Raw genomic sequence first — 14,964 nt, forward strand, 5'->3', positions numbered from 1 at the left:
GGAGCAACAGGACCAAGTGACTGGGCCTTTCACTCACAGTTGGAGTATTTTGGTAGGAGTGGTAGTGAGTATACAGTAATAGCTTTTGATCCAAGAGGATATGGACACTCTAAACTAGCACCAAGGACCTTCTCAATTACACCAGAACATCATACAAAGATTGATGCAAGAGATGCACACCAAGTAATGGAGTCATTGGGGTATGACAAGTACTTTGTTCTTGGTTGGTGTGATGGAGGTATCTCTGCTATTTATCTTGCTGCTCTCTTTCCTGATGCTGTTAAAGGACTTGTTGTATGGGGATCCAGAGTGCGTTATACTGAATATGAGGTAGAAATAGCAGAAGGTTGTAGAGATGTGATGACATGGATTCCAGAATTTAGGATAATTCATGAAGACGTGTACGGAGGCAGAAATGCTCATCAGGCCATTTGGAACAAATTCACTGATTCTATTTGTGCTATGTATGAACATTTAAAGGATAAGAATGGTGAACTCTGCACTGAAGAAATGAAGCAAGTGAGCTGTCCAACACTAGTCCTTCATGGTGCTAGGGATAAAATGGCTACCTTGTCTCAAGCTCAGCTAGTCAAAGAGACTATTCCTAATAGTAAACTGATTGTGTTTGATCAAGGAGCTCATTTTATACATATGAAACTGTCAGAACACTTCAATCTTACTGTTGAGAGTTTCTTTAATGATTTCATTTGTTAACATGATACTTTAATTTGTTGTTTATTGGCATCACATTATGCTATTACGTTTATTAAACTGAAACAAAATCATTATTTGTAACTTTATGAACGCTGCGAATTGATATTAGCATTGTACTTGCTATTATAATATTTATTATTGTTATTGTTATTATTATTAATTAATAAGCATTATTTATTTTTAATTAGTTATGAAGATGATTATCCGGTGATATTGTCAGCCAATAACATCAGACCAAGAGCAAGGTCACGCATGCAATGGGACCAACTCTCAGTTGGTCAGATTGTAATGGTCAATTACAATCCTGACCATCCTACTCAAAGAGGCTATTGGTATGATGCTGAAATTACTCGTAAGGTGAGTGGGCGGCTTAATGGGTGTGGTTTTTACTTGTATATGTGTGTGTGGCATGTGACGATGTGAATGTTGTAATTAACTAAAGGATATTTAACCCTTTGCTCTGTGTAATTTTACTTGTTTTAATTTTGTAGGTTTGTGATACTAAGAAGTTATACGTAAAGCTTTGTCTTGGGTAAGAGCATACTCCATATATTGATGTATAGTAAAAATAAATATATGGGCTTTGTATGACATTGCTATTGTTTGTCGATATACCATCATTGTACATCTTACTGTAGCTATACATTTATAATGTGTTTGTGTGTTATTTTAGTGTTGAGTCTGATGTGCAGCAAGAGTGTAGGATAAAGTTTATCGATGAAATATTTTCAATTGAGAGAAAAGAATCGCCCAATGAGCTGACAGGAGAAGGTGAAGCAAGAATGAAGAAACCTGATTGTGACTACTGCAAGGTATTGGAATCCTCTCTCTCTCAGACTCTCTGTACCTCTTTGTTTTTCTTCTCTTTTATCTTTTATTTCTTTTCTCTGTCACAGGATAATCCTTCTAGAAAGTGTCACCACTGTGCTTGCTCGGTCTGTGGTGGTAAGAATGACCCCGAGAAGCAGCTCCTTTGCGACGAGTGTGACAATGCTTTTCACCTTTCGTGCCTTGACCCACCTCTCGATGAAATACCAGAATCCGATGAATGGTAAGCTCATTAGTGAATCAGCAATGGATTATTATTACATAAGCAATAGCCCATAATATGTATATGCAGGATTGAGTTGATTTTACTTAGACCTGTTTCTTGTTTATTTATTTTAGGTATTGCTCTGAATGTAAGACAGATACATCAGAGGTGATTGGGGCTGGAGAGAAGATGAGACTCACCAAGAAAAAGGCAAATATGATTTCAAAGAAAGGCAACACCACGAGAGACTGGGGAAAAGCAAGTTTTTTTGGATTATGTCGTGACAGGTTCATGTTTATTGTTAGGGGATGGCTTGTGTTGGACGTACTAAAGTGTGCACTATTGTTCCATCTAATCATTTTGGGCCCATACCTGGTATACCTGTCGGAACTTTATGGAAATTTAGAGTTCAAGTAAGAGCAGTAACACTTACATCTATTTAGCTAGCGGGTTATAATTTTTTCACATATTTTTATTAATATTATGTAAGACGTTTAAGCTAATATGATCAAAATTGAATTTTTGACTTGGCCAATTACCCTGTATTATAATAGTATAGGCAAATTTCACAAAAAATTGGCCCAGAGAAAATTCTTAATTATTATAATATTTTCTGATACATATACATGTTCTTATGCTGTGTAGCAAGTTTGAGCTGACTCCGATCACAATTGGATTTTTTACGAGTTTTTGAAGTTACTCAAAAATCGGGCCAAAGTCCCTGTACTATAAGTACAGGGACTTTGGCCAAATTTTGCCAAAAATGGCAAAGAGAGAACTCTTCATTTTTATAATTGTTTCTGATACATATACATGTTCTTATGTTGTGTAGCAAGTTTAAGCTGATTCCAAGTAAAATTTGATTTTTTACGAATTTTTTAAAGTTACTCCAAAATCGGACCAAAGTCCCTGTACTATAGTACAGGGACTTTGGCCAAACTTTGCCAAAAATGACTAGGAGAGAATTCTTCAATTTTATAATTGTTTCTGATACATATACATGTTTTTATGTTGTGTAGGAAGTTTAAGCTGATTCCGATGATAATTTGATTTTTTTATGAATTTTTAAAGTTACTCAAAAACTGGGCCAAAGTCCCTGTACTATAGTACAGGGTATTATATCAAAAATGGCTGGGAGAGGACTCTTAATTTTTTAATGCATATGAATGTTTTTATGGGGAATCTTTGAGCTGATTTTGAATAAAAGTGGCCTTTTTATAAATTTGTCAAAGTCATGTTATGTACTGTAATATGTATTGCCATTGCTAGGTAAGTGAGTCTGGTGTTCATCGTCCTCATATTGCTGGAATTCACGGGAGAGAAAGTGAAGGATCCTATTCCATAGTCCTCTCAGGAGGCTATGATGATGATAAGGTGATGTCAACTGATGTCGTCAGTGATGTCATACTCTCTCAATAGGACGATGGTGACGAGTTTGTCTATAGCGGCAGTGGTGGGCGGGATCTCTCTGGTAACAAGAGGACAGCCAAACAATCAATGGATCAAAAACTAACTGCTATGAACAGGTATAATAATATTATAATTTTATCATAATTATGTAATATTTTCTCCTGCATTTCTTTCTACACAGGGCCCTTGCTAAAAACTGCAATGCTCCCATTAATGATAAAACTGGAGCCGAAGCAAAAGACTGGAAGAAAGGGAAACCAGTGCGAGTCGTAAGCAAGTCACCTAGCAACAGACCACGCCCATTGCCGATATTTTGTGTAGGTTCGTAATCACAAAGGTCGTAAGACCTCCCAGTACTGCCCCAAAGAAGGCAATAGATATGACGGAATTTATAAAGTAAATTATATATGGAGTTGAACATTTTAATCCTCTTTTCTTTCAGATTGTCAAGTACTGGCCCCAACGTAATGACGAAAACTTTCTCGTTTGGAAATATTTACTAAGACGCGATGACCCGGTATGTAATTTCGCTTTTTTTTTGTTTCTATTGTCTTTTATGTTTATTAGTCGCCTGCTCCATGGACAAGCGAAGGAAAGAAAAATGCAAAGAAACTAGGCCTCACCCTCCAAGTAATGAATGATTAGTATAATATGTACGAGTGATACGTGTATGTGTCATCAATGTTAGTATCCTGAGGGGTATCTTGAGTCTCGGGCTAGCGGAAGTGGATCACAAGAGCAATCATCAGAGGATGAGAGGAGCACGCCTAGTAAGAGAGGCAGGAAGAGAAAATCTGATGGTGAGCACAATAGCATTCCTGTAGCTGCTGTATTCCTTGCTTAAATGGGAGATTGTTTTGTGTGCTGATTGCTATATTTTTGAGTCTTTTAAGTACAGGATTAAGACTGGTTTACAAAATTACGCTAGTCCTGACGTTACGTTGATGCTGGAATAGAATCTGGTTCTATTCTAGCAGAAAGCATGCATCAAAAATTCAAAAGGTCAATTGCCCACGCATTTGATTAAAAATTGGTGGTACGCTGGCCTAACGTCATATTGTAAACCAGCCTTTACTCTCAGACAATCCTTATACTGTATGTACATATACTGGCTAATGTTCTGTTGTTATGCTGTCTGTAGTCCCTCTCTCCTGTCTTCCAGGTAAAGGAAGCTCTTCCCCAGCAGAGAAACTCAAGCAACCACGCTACGACTTAAACCAGACTCAGAAAAAACTTATAAAACGCGACACTGCCAATTCTAAACTGTGGAAAGAGATTGTGGATTCAACCGGATCTGTATGTGATGGAGTAAATCCTTACCACTTACCATAGTTTTGCTATAGGCTGGCCTATTAGAAAAAATTCAAGATTCATTTACATGCATAGTGTGTCAAGAGCTGGTCTATAAACCTGTCACTACTCCCTGTGGACATAACATATGCAAAGTGAATCAGACACTATATTTCTTTCTCCCTCTTTATTTTCACTTTCAAATATGTCTCTTTTTCTTTTTCTGCCCTCCTTCCAGACTTGTTTACAACGTTCATTTAAAGCTCAGGTGTTCACTTGTCCTTCGTGTCGTCATCAGTTAGGAGGCCAGTACGAATTGGAGACTAATGATGATCTCCAGTCTGTCCTCCTTGAGATATTCCCTGGATATGATGGAGGAAGATGATGATCAAATAGTCAGAGATCGATGGTTTCAGACTTTCTCCCCATGCGTGCATGCATTCTTTATTATTAATTAATATTATAGTTCTTTTCATTTTCAAAAATAAATGTACTGTCTTATTGTTGTACTACATCTTTTCTCGAGTTGCTGCATCATCTTATTTTTGTTTGGTCCAACCCACTGTCTGAGTTAGCATTTTCTTAATGGAAAGAGATATAACCCTGTGGACAACAAAGGTTGCGATCTAAAGGCTCTTTTGAGGAAGGTAACAGCAAAATTTGTCATCATTAGTGTAGACTACTGGACTTGGACCGAGTTTATCAAAGTATCATAAAAATTGGCAGTAGATTTGAACCTCGAATTGATTCTCAACTTTACTTTCAACTCCTTGAACCTGCTTTGATAGTGTCATTAGTGAGGTAAGATATAAAAATAATAGATCTAATAATTATTTTTGTACTAGATATGACTTACCAGTATCAGCGCCTGAATGAAGACGAAGGATTTCACAAGGCACTTGTGGTTTGTGGAAATTTTGAAGAGACTCTACGAGAAGCAATATACTGTCGTAAGGTTATCATCAAACACTTAGAAGACTTAAAAAAAGAAGTTGAAGAAAGCTACGATAAACATAAAAAGGCAACAATAGGAGGAACAGTTGCTACAATAACTGGATCTACACTTGGTATTGTGGGGTTTGCTGCTGGTTTCGTTACTTTTGGTCTTGGTTTCGGTTTAGCTGTTGCTGGTGGTGCGATTGCAGCTGGAGGAGGTTTAACATTGGCTGGCTCTCAAATCGGTTACCATATTGTCTCCAGCACTACTTACAAGAATGCACAGAAAGCCTGCGAGAGAGATAGAGAGCAAGCAGCTAACATTGAGAAGTATGGCGATGAGCTAGACAGCCACCTCGAAGCACTGGCTAACAAGTATAAAATGTCCAAAGAAAATATCTTTGAGCAACTGATGAGTAAAGGGAAGCTTGCAACAAATGTTTTGAAATATACCTACAGTGCTGGTCGAGGCTTTGATGTAGCAGGAGATGTCGCTAGGCTTGTCAAAGCTGGTGCATCAGGGGCTCGAACCACTTTTACTGGGTTATCAACTGCAGCCAAGGCATTTCGTATTGGAGGTGTTGTAATGGACGTTATATTCATTCCTATTGATATTGGCGTGATGGCTAAGGCTGCTTATGATGTTCACCAGTACAGGACCACTGGAGAGTCCAACTCTGATATTGCTGAGAGGATAGGAGCAATGATTAAAATGCTAAGTGAAAATTTACAACAAATGAAGTCTTTCTTGAATGTGCTTGAAACAACCCATTAGATAGGCACAGTGCATCATATTTAAAGTGAAAGTCACCAAAGGAAGCGTATGTTTTGTCTGTCTTGTCTACATTCCATTGTATATGTAGATAAATTTTACACATACCAGTACACATTTTTTTCAAAGAAAGTATCATTTTAAAGATGTTAAGAAATGAAGATTAAATATTAGTTCTTGCATGCGCACAAACATACACTCAAACACATGTTGACTGTTAAAATTAATACACTTTTTTGAAATTCCTCTCGTGCAACTTTTCCAGGATAGTATATGACAGTCCCAGTATTATTATACTGACAAGCACTACAATAGACATGGATATGGTTTTTGGAGCAACTAGAAAAGTTCATAAAAATTAATTTTGATTTAAATCAGCTTAAACTTGCTACACAGCATAAGAACATGTACATGCATAAAAAATATTATAAACTTCTTTTCTAGTAGTATTGGCCAAATGTAAACTAAGGCCATACTTTGGCTAGTTTGGACACTAGACTTGGGCATAGAGAAACTTAAAAGTTGGTAAAAAAATTCAATTTTTCTTGTAATTAGCTCAAAATTTTAATACAGCACAAAAAATACCCTAAAATTTTGAGTTAGATATAAAAAAAGGAAAGTGCATGCATCTAGTGTAGGAATGTACTTTCAATTGCTTTAATTTGTGTAATAAAATAATTAAATACTCCCACAAAACTCCATGTAGGTCTATAATTTGTGTCATGTACCTTATAATAATCAATGTAACCATTCATTACAAATCTACTATGGTATGCTCATGTCTCCACACCAACATAGTAGCAAGTGAAACCAACCTTTAGGCTTTTAATAGCATGAAAAGTAATAAAGAAAAATCTGATTAATGATACCAAGAATTGTCACATCAATTCTGTAGTTCCTAATTGAGATACAAGCTTTTCTGTCATTCAATTCACTTTGTGTGTGTATGAACAAAAAAAGGATTAGATTTACTTTCTCATCAAAATTGATTTTGTGTGGGCTAGTCATACCATAGTAGATGTTCATTAAGCATCATTGCACTTTAGTAGTACAATTACTGTTTACTCTACGTCCTAAAATTTATTTTCAACTGTTTATTAATTGTAGTGAATTTACAAAGGTAGCTCTAGCTAGCACTTGAGTATTTGCTTGAGCTTGAGTCAATTTAGAGATGTCAGAATATCCACCACAGCAACAGGAAAACCCACCAGCTGACTATCCTCCTCCACAGGCACCAGGTTATCCTCCACAAGCACAAGGTTATCCTCCTCAGCCAGGCTATCCTCCACAACAAGGCTATCCTCCACAGCAGCAAGGATACCCACCAGCTGACTGCCCCCCTCAGCAAGGCTATCCCCCACCAGCAGGCTATGTTCCACCACAGCAGGGTTACCAACCTCCTCCTCCTGGCTATGGGTACTATCCACCTCAAGGCCCTCCTCCTGCACAGCAGCAGCAGTCAACTAATGTTAATGTAACAGTTCAACAGCAGCCAGCTGCAGTAAGACCAGATTAATTTACTTATGCATCAAAAATTATCCTTTTTTTATTTTCCTCTGCAGCAGAAAACTGTAGTGGTTAAAAAGAACCGTCCCAATCACATCCTACACTGCATCATTACTTTCTTATGTCCAATTTGGATATTTGTTTGGGTAATTCTTTGCTGCATATATGAATGTTGAAAAGAATAAATTCAACAGTGAATGGTTTGATTTGAACTGTGCACCTTGCTGCACTAAATTTGCTATTTTAATATTGTAGTTATCATTGTTATTGTTAGATCTAGATCTGTTATTTAGAATTTTACAACGAAGTATACCAAATTTTAAAAAATAATTTTAGAACTAGATTCTTCGTGCAATCATGCACGGTGTCATCTAAATTATGTTTGGTCAAGCCCATTGTCTGCTGAGTTAGCATTTTTCAGACAGATCTAAAACTCTGTAGAAGAAAGTTACAGATCTAACCTTGAAATTTACAGAATTTATTTGCAATTGGGTGTTAGACCTGTTTACAATTCACTTAGATCTTAACAAAAGTCAACAAGTGAATGCATGCATGTACGCATAACATGAAAGAAATGTTTTTGAAGGTAAAAAATAATCAAATTGTGGCTCTTGCACACACACAGCATACAGGTGTTAATAATTGTTTTAAAAATTAATGAACAAAACACTCGTAGCAGCAACTAAAAGTAGACCAATCATTGGTAAAACACTACCAGCACTGTTTGGACCAGTAGGAGTGGATGTAGTAGGAGGAATAGCAATCTCTCCATATAATTTAGCTACAAAAAATTATTTTACTGAAAAATGAATGACATACATACCTGCTTCTGGGCAATTCTCAAAGTCATCCTTAAAAACACAAAAGGAATAAAAATGAAAAATATACACTCTGGATCTCTAATAGACTCACATAGCATATCTCAACACAAGATGGACACACAATAGCTCCAGTGTAACGATTACCATTTGTCATTTGATCCACTTCCATCTATAAACAATTAAGTAATTTTTATACTGCACTTTTTAACTTCTCTCTTCACTACAAACTACAAAGGCCTCTTTTTCTCATTATACGTACCACTTGTCCAGGATAACTACAGGTATATGACTGTCCCAGTATTGTTACTGTCACAACACTATTAGAACACGTATACTACACAACAAAATACCAGTAAATAAAGTAAAATATGACTATCACAAAAATAAAAAATGCAGCTTTTGTGTAAGACACTATAATCATCTTAAACTATACCTGATAGCAGCCAGCTGTGTTTTGAAGTGTTAGTGATCCTGTATTAGTAGTCACTTGCCATGTTCCTGAATGTTCAATACAACGAGAACCAGTCCCATATGTCTGAGCTAGTGAATTTGCTTTTAAAAAGAGAGAAGACTAAAAATAATTCAATAATAAGAACCAATTACTTGCAGGTTGGTTGGTTGGATCACTGCAAACATACTGAGATGAACCCTAACAAGATAATGTTGATAACAATTGCTGGATTTATTATAGATATTATTACTTCAATGTATGAACAATAATCAGCAACAAATTGGAAACCGCCAAGATTATCCAGAGGAGCAGATCGATTGAAATTAGCACCAGAATTGAAATACTGAAAAAGGTATGCAACAACAATACTATTGTTTATTTTCCCTACCTGATACTCTGCTGGAATTATTGTATTATTATATATCTGAAGATTACAATATCCTACTGCTGATCTATCAACATTACATGAATATTGAGTAACGTCTGGATGATTCAGATAATCACAAAAAGGAGCAATGGGCTGACTCCTGATAATTAAGAAAGATATACATTATTAACATACATTAATTATAATCAATATACTTACTGTTGCTGTTTAGAACTAATGTACCCTCCACATGAACCGGCTGTATAACCACACCCATCACCACGACCCCAAACTAGAATACTTGCTTTACTACGATCAACTTTGTACCAACTATAATTGAGTTTTTTTATGATGTTAATATACATGTACCAGGTCTAGTTATCGTACCCACTATCTTCCAGCAGTGCAAATGTGAAATTAGAAAACACTGGATTAACTGTAATGTAACCAGTCATTGCTTCATTCTATGTATAATAAATATGATATAACAATAGCATGGTATTAGATCTAACCTCTACCACTCTTTTCTCCCAATGTGTTGCTATAGTAGCTGGTCCTCCTTGATCTTCTAATTGAACTCCTTCTAGTGTACTGCAATTGAAGTGACGTCTACCAACATCCTATTATACGTCATTATTAATCATTATGATCATAACTATTAATCTTACCACTACATTGGGCGTCACCATAAGACTAACTGTCTTATTTATTGGCCCATTCCTTGTCTCCCAGTTAGTATAGTTCACTACTTTCACTGTATTCTCATCAGCAACATAAGCTCTACAGTGATGTAGTGATATACATAACCCATTTGACTATACAGCATTACAATGTATGTTAAGTAATACTGAATAGATTATTGGTTGTTGTTCCTTTATATAATTTCTTACTAGTTACTACATCAACAGTATACATGTATTATAATTCTAATCACTTACCCATTGACAATTGATGGGCGACCAAATGCGTCTCTCTCAGTTCTTGGGCTACCATCTTCAAAACGAAACCATGGAAAAAGATTACTAGAAAAACCCTAATAATTATTTGTGATTTACTATCAAAATAAATAGAGTAAGAGTGCTTACCAGAGCATGCAATATTTCATGTTTAGCAACAGCTTCAATAAAATCAGTATCATTGAATACATTGACAACCGATGGACAGAAATTAGCAACACCAGCTATTGGTCTACATGGATGCATCAATACATTTAATTACAACAGCTATTACTAGACCTATATGCCACTATCAATCAGTTAATATAGAAATACTACTAAAAATACAAATATGACAGAATGTAGTAGTGGAACTAATCTCTACTACATTGGCAGAGGTTAGTTCTGCATGCTGAACCGCATAAAATACTATTGGCAACCATGATTACCTATCATATTGGTCCTCCATTTGACAAGATGTAGCATAAGCAATAGTTCCCTCTCCACAGTTCTCTTCAACTCCAGTCACATAGAGAACAAAGTCTGTGTTACTGACTCCTGGTCCATCAGTCCCTGTTATATTACAGTTGCTAATGTCCAAGCTACCATAACATTGTGCACAACGCTACAAATATACAAAATACATTGACATGATTAGTATATGAGGCTATCATGAGCTATTTCAAAGACAAACATTCAGTCTTTATACTGCATGTAAATATTTATCATAGTTTTTACCAGTAGATGTTCAGGAGGTATAGTAGCAGTGAGACACTTGGTAACATTAGTACATTGATAATAGCATGGCCTTAATGGAGTGCCTGGAGGAACTAATATTTCTAGGTTAGCAGTGCAAGCCCTACAGGGATACACTCGTTCACATAATTTTGTATTTCATACACAAAATAATTACTGGTCAAGACGTATAGGGGATGGTGTCCTTCGTACTGTTAGTACAGACTCATAAAATGACGTTATGTTATTAATAATGGTCTATAATTATAATAAGAAGTATAATGTAAGATGATATATTTGTACACTGAGATCTATACCCTTATGCTTTGCTGTACCAATGGAGTTAAACTATAGGAAGGAAAGAAAGGAGAGGAATAGAGATAAAATAAGTAGACACTCTAGAAAATGAGCAATAGATCATCTACTCTTACCCTCCTGTTTGAAAGTTATCATCATAGGAAACATAAATACGGAATCTCTGATTGAAATTTTCGCCAGTAACAGATCGTTTTGTGATTGGATCACTGTCAGCAAGATGAACTCTTGGTATCTATTGTAGATGAATGCAACTATTGAACTGTACAGATCATCCAGGTTATAGGTCTACTTCATGTTTTGGTAGACTCCCGTGAGAACATTTGTAAGGCTCTCTATTTTTAATAGCTGTGGACAAGAAAACGAGGGAGAGCAGAGCAACTAAGAGGCATAAAAGAGATCTAGACGACATCTTGCTAAATCTTAGGTGCGGGGTTCCGCGGGAACTGCTTCGTCAATGGTCACACCTTCCTTGTAACGCCTACAAAATGACTGCTCTTGCAAAGAGGCTAACATCTAAACTCAGTAAACTGTCCTCAGGGACAAGGGGAATAGCATACAATGTCCCCACAAGTCCACACCAGCTACCTCGTTTTGGAGGAATAGCCACTATGATGCGACTCCCCCTTCAGCAAGGAGACGCTAAAGGATTGGATGCATGTTTTGTTGGTATCCCAATGGATCAAGGTACCTCATGGAGATCAGGAACTAGACATGGACCAAGAATGATAAGAAATGAGTCAAACATGATGAATCAGTTTCACTACTCCACAGGTGCTGCCCCTTTTGAGTCACTGCAAGTTGCTGATATCGGGGATGTTCCTGTTAATCCTTACAATGTTGTGAAAACTATTGATAACATCAAAGAATTCTATGGAAATATTTTAAAAGAGAACTGCATACCGCTTGCCTTGGGTGGTGATCACACTCTTACTCTTGGTACTCTCCGTGCTATGGGTGAGAAATATGGTCCAGTTGCTATGATCCAAGTTGATGCACACTCTGATACACAGGACACAATGTTTGGGGAAAAGATAGCACATGGGACGCCATTTAGACGTGCAGTCGAGGATGGTGTTCTTGATCCTAAAATGTCATTTCAAATTGGCCTAAGAGCTTATGGCTACAGTCCAAGTGATTTTAAATGGTCAAAGGAACAAGTATGTTACAATTTTACTACATCTCTTATGTCTATGAGCTAATTGAAGTGAGAAAACCATTAAAAATGTCTATCCCAGGTTACTCTATTATTTTGCTGTCTTTTGCACTGCAGGGTTTTCATACAACATTTGCTAAAGATTGCTATCACAAATCACTCGTTCCTCTGATGGACTCCATTAGAGATTCAATAGGACCTGAGAGACCAGTGTATTTGACATTTGATATTGATGGCATTGATCCAGCATACTGTCCTGGAACAGGTTAGATAGGCTATAAGTTACTTATGATTTTGTAATAATTATTAAATCAGGTACTCCTGAAATTGGAGGTTTGACTATCATTCAAGCACTAGAAATAGTTCGAGGCTGTTGTGGTTTGAACATTGTTGGGGCAGATCTTGTTGAAGTAAGCTATATAGCCATTGGACACTGGATGATTATTTTTATACATCAGGTTAATCCTTTATTTGATAAATCCGGTACTACTGCAATGACTGGAGCTAATCTTCTTTTCGAAATGTTGTGTATACTGCCTGGTGTCAAGTATTATAAAGACTGGAACTTATAATTGAATTTTTGTGCAAAATTTTTATAGATTTACTTTAAAACTGTAAATTTTAGTGGGCCCACCCTTATTGATCACGTGTAGGTGTGGGTACGTGCATAGAAAAAGGTTTCTGTACCTTTTTCTCCGAAACAGTAAATTTAAGCTAGGAAAGAAACACATGTAACAGGTATAGCATATTGCTTTAGTGAACTGGCTAGTAATGGTATTGATATGTTCTTTTGAAATCCTATAAACCTGTCATTCTCTGGCAAAATTTGGCTCTTCTCTCGTCTTCTCCTTTGACTTTTGCATTGTAATTGGGCGAAGCCCACTAAGATGAGTAGAGTTTGTTTATATGTATGTATGTCTGTCTGTACGCGTACGTATTCCGTATCTCCTTTATATATCCGCACATGCCTAGCAGTGCAATAGATTCTAAATTTCAATATTTCATTAAAAGTGGGAGTGGCCGGAACAAATAAAATGGCGATCAGCACACGGGAATCAGAAGTCATGATTTTCCTACTACAAATCTAGGCTGCAATCTCTTCAGATCCTACCTCTGATGATGTACTTTGAGGTGAATGATATATCCTTCTTTCTGTCATCAGTGAAAGCACCAAACCCTGCTTTTGATACACTGCAGTTTGTTTCTTTCTCCACCTCTGGAACTCGTTCCTGTGGGATCAAGCTACAACACCAATTCTCATGTTCCAACTCCTCAAGGCACTTCTACTTTACAAGACTCCCTAGACTCTGGAATAAGATATCAAGGTAGGTCGATCTTCTTGGTTACTCTGTTCCTACAGCAAAATTCCATCTTCGTCGCCTAATGTGGTCCTACTTTGAAGAAACTTTCAAAGGCTCTGAGTATCTATGTACGTACCACTTCTGTTGCCCCTGTAGCAAGTGTATCACTTCACAAGTCAAGTAACTGTTTTGTTGCATTAGTAACTTTATGCATAGTGTCTATGCTTTATGTGTATGTTATAGTGTAAATTATTGTTTTATTTTTTATTTCTGGTACTCAGTATTAATTACTGATGTACCCTCAGTACTCCAAACTCCTGCTGCCCTCAATTTAATGTTTTTCTTTTCTTCTCTCTCTATGTTAGTACTGTAAAGTTCTTTACTTTATTAATTATTATTATTAATTATTATTAAAGGGTGTGTCCACGTAGCAGTCAAAATGGCAGTGAGTTTGCTTAACCAAGGATCTTTGATGGTCTTTTTAGTCCTTCTAGCTATAGCAGATGATGAAAACAGCAATAGAAAAGGTAGTAAAGATATTATCCTTTTAATAACTCAACATCTAAGTACAGGATACATGAAAAGTAAATGAAAAATCACCAAAATATAGACGAATTTGGGAAGCAATAAGTAAATGTACATACATGAAAATTTGCTGATGAATACAAGTACATACACGACCTGCTTTTTTCAAAATACAAGTACACGAAAATTCCAGTAGATGTGCAACATCTGGTTTGTGTCAAAAATACGTAATGCAAATACCATACGTAATAATGCAATAACCTCTACGTTATAATGCATGACCCCTACGTTCTCAAAACCCATGCGTTCTGAGGACCCCTACGTCCTAATAACCCCTGCGTTCTCAGGACCCCTACGTCCTAATAACCCCTACGTTCTGAGGACACCTACGTCCTAATAACCCCTACGTTCTCATAACATATACATCCTCGTCCATGTATTCTTAGCTCAAAAATCTGAACCCCCAAACGGGGCCCACTTGGGTGGAAATGGGAGGGGACACAATTTAATTGATCGATGGGCGTGGACAATACTGGACATTACTAAAATGGAGACTCAAGCTTGGGATGCTTATTTTACCTCTGTGGAGCAGTTCCTTACAGAATGTCAACACCAGTACGGTATTTGTAACTCTCAGTACACCAGTTACGCTTTGGAGCAGCTTGAATTTCTTGAGAGTACTTAGGTTATAAATAGT

At 36.7% G+C, this 14,964-nt stretch overlaps 6 protein-coding genes across 8 annotated transcripts in view; 5 read left to right on the forward strand and 1 right to left on the reverse strand.

The window, feature by feature from the left end:
* The window catches only part of LOC100635178 (E3 ubiquitin-protein ligase UHRF1), an 11,477-nt gene extending 6,516 nt beyond the window's left edge, over window positions 1-4,961 (forward strand). The window contains exons 5-20 of the mRNA XM_019993546.1: window positions 903-1,071; window positions 1,206-1,246; window positions 1,388-1,526; window positions 1,611-1,765; window positions 1,882-2,005; window positions 2,053-2,160; window positions 3,017-3,121; window positions 3,167-3,273; window positions 3,339-3,426; window positions 3,479-3,553; window positions 3,600-3,674; window positions 3,725-3,787; window positions 3,846-3,957; window positions 4,320-4,453; window positions 4,501-4,602; window positions 4,686-4,961. Coding sequence (XP_019849105.1) covers window positions 903-1,071; window positions 1,206-1,246; window positions 1,388-1,526; window positions 1,611-1,765; window positions 1,882-2,005; window positions 2,053-2,160; window positions 3,017-3,121; window positions 3,167-3,273; window positions 3,339-3,426; window positions 3,479-3,553; window positions 3,600-3,674; window positions 3,725-3,787; window positions 3,846-3,957; window positions 4,320-4,453; window positions 4,501-4,602; window positions 4,686-4,832 — 1,744 coding nt within the window. The 3' untranslated portion in view covers window positions 4,833-4,961. The remainder of the gene's footprint in view (window positions 1-902; window positions 1,072-1,205; window positions 1,247-1,387; window positions 1,527-1,610; window positions 1,766-1,881; window positions 2,006-2,052; window positions 2,161-3,016; window positions 3,122-3,166; window positions 3,274-3,338; window positions 3,427-3,478; window positions 3,554-3,599; window positions 3,675-3,724; window positions 3,788-3,845; window positions 3,958-4,319; window positions 4,454-4,500; window positions 4,603-4,685) is intronic.
* Window positions 4,962-5,033: 72 nt separating this feature from the next.
* On the forward strand, window positions 5,034-6,308 carry LOC109580432 (uncharacterized). Its single transcript, XM_019993548.1, has 2 exons — window positions 5,034-5,248; window positions 5,293-6,308. The coding sequence occupies exon 2, from the start codon at window positions 5,295-5,297 to the stop codon at window positions 6,156-6,158; it is 864 nt and encodes a 287-aa protein (XP_019849107.1). The 5' UTR covers window positions 5,034-5,248; window positions 5,293-5,294; the 3' UTR covers window positions 6,159-6,308.
* Window positions 6,309-6,564: 256 nt separating this feature from the next.
* On the forward strand, window positions 6,565-7,982 carry LOC109580435 (annexin A7-like). The gene is made up of 2 exons (XM_019993552.1): window positions 6,565-7,656; window positions 7,718-7,982. The coding sequence occupies exons 1-2, from the start codon at window positions 7,327-7,329 to the stop codon at window positions 7,835-7,837; spliced, it is 450 nt and encodes a 149-aa protein (XP_019849111.1). The 5' UTR covers window positions 6,565-7,326; the 3' UTR covers window positions 7,838-7,982.
* A 240-nt stretch (window positions 7,983-8,222) lies between these two features.
* On the reverse strand, window positions 8,223-11,769 carry LOC105316843 (leishmanolysin-like peptidase). Its single transcript, XM_011412070.2, has 20 exons — window positions 11,578-11,769; window positions 11,402-11,520; window positions 11,288-11,318; window positions 11,149-11,228; window positions 10,974-11,094; window positions 10,685-10,860; window positions 10,386-10,488; window positions 10,239-10,333; window positions 9,969-10,080; window positions 9,813-9,920; window positions 9,688-9,764; window positions 9,520-9,630; window positions 9,322-9,460; window positions 9,184-9,276; window positions 9,086-9,131; window positions 8,916-9,034; window positions 8,742-8,816; window positions 8,574-8,651; window positions 8,485-8,512; window positions 8,223-8,442 (listed from the first exon to the last, which is right to left on the reverse strand). Exons 1-20 carry the CDS (start codon window positions 11,695-11,697, stop codon window positions 8,309-8,311), a joined length of 1,965 nt encoding a protein of 654 aa, XP_011410372.1. The 5' UTR covers window positions 11,698-11,769; the 3' UTR covers window positions 8,223-8,308.
* On the forward strand, window positions 11,738-13,074 carry LOC100635301 (guanidinobutyrase-like). The gene is made up of 4 exons (XM_003384384.3): window positions 11,738-12,445; window positions 12,559-12,706; window positions 12,757-12,851; window positions 12,900-13,074. The coding sequence occupies exons 1-4, from the start codon at window positions 11,774-11,776 to the stop codon at window positions 13,011-13,013; spliced, it is 1,029 nt and encodes a 342-aa protein (XP_003384432.1). The 5' UTR covers window positions 11,738-11,773; the 3' UTR covers window positions 13,014-13,074.
* A 311-nt stretch (window positions 13,075-13,385) lies between these two features.
* Window positions 13,386-14,964, forward strand: part of LOC100641794 (annexin A7-like) — a 5,435-nt gene continuing 3,856 nt past the window's right edge. For 2 of the 3 annotated variants that reach the window (XR_002184240.1, XR_002184241.1), the window contains exons 1-3: window positions 13,386-14,102; window positions 14,159-14,269; window positions 14,315-14,372. The gene's annotated coding sequence lies outside the window, so the exon portion shown is untranslated. The remainder of the gene's footprint in view (window positions 14,103-14,158; window positions 14,270-14,314; window positions 14,373-14,964) is intronic. The other variant, XR_002184239.1, reaches the window with a different exon arrangement.

The sequence above is a fragment of the Amphimedon queenslandica genome, unplaced genomic scaffold (assembly GCF_000090795.2).
Source record: "Amphimedon queenslandica unplaced genomic scaffold, v1.1 AMPQUscaffold_13492, whole genome shotgun sequence".
Classification (NCBI taxonomy): Eukaryota; Metazoa; Porifera; class Demospongiae; order Haplosclerida; family Niphatidae; genus Amphimedon; species Amphimedon queenslandica.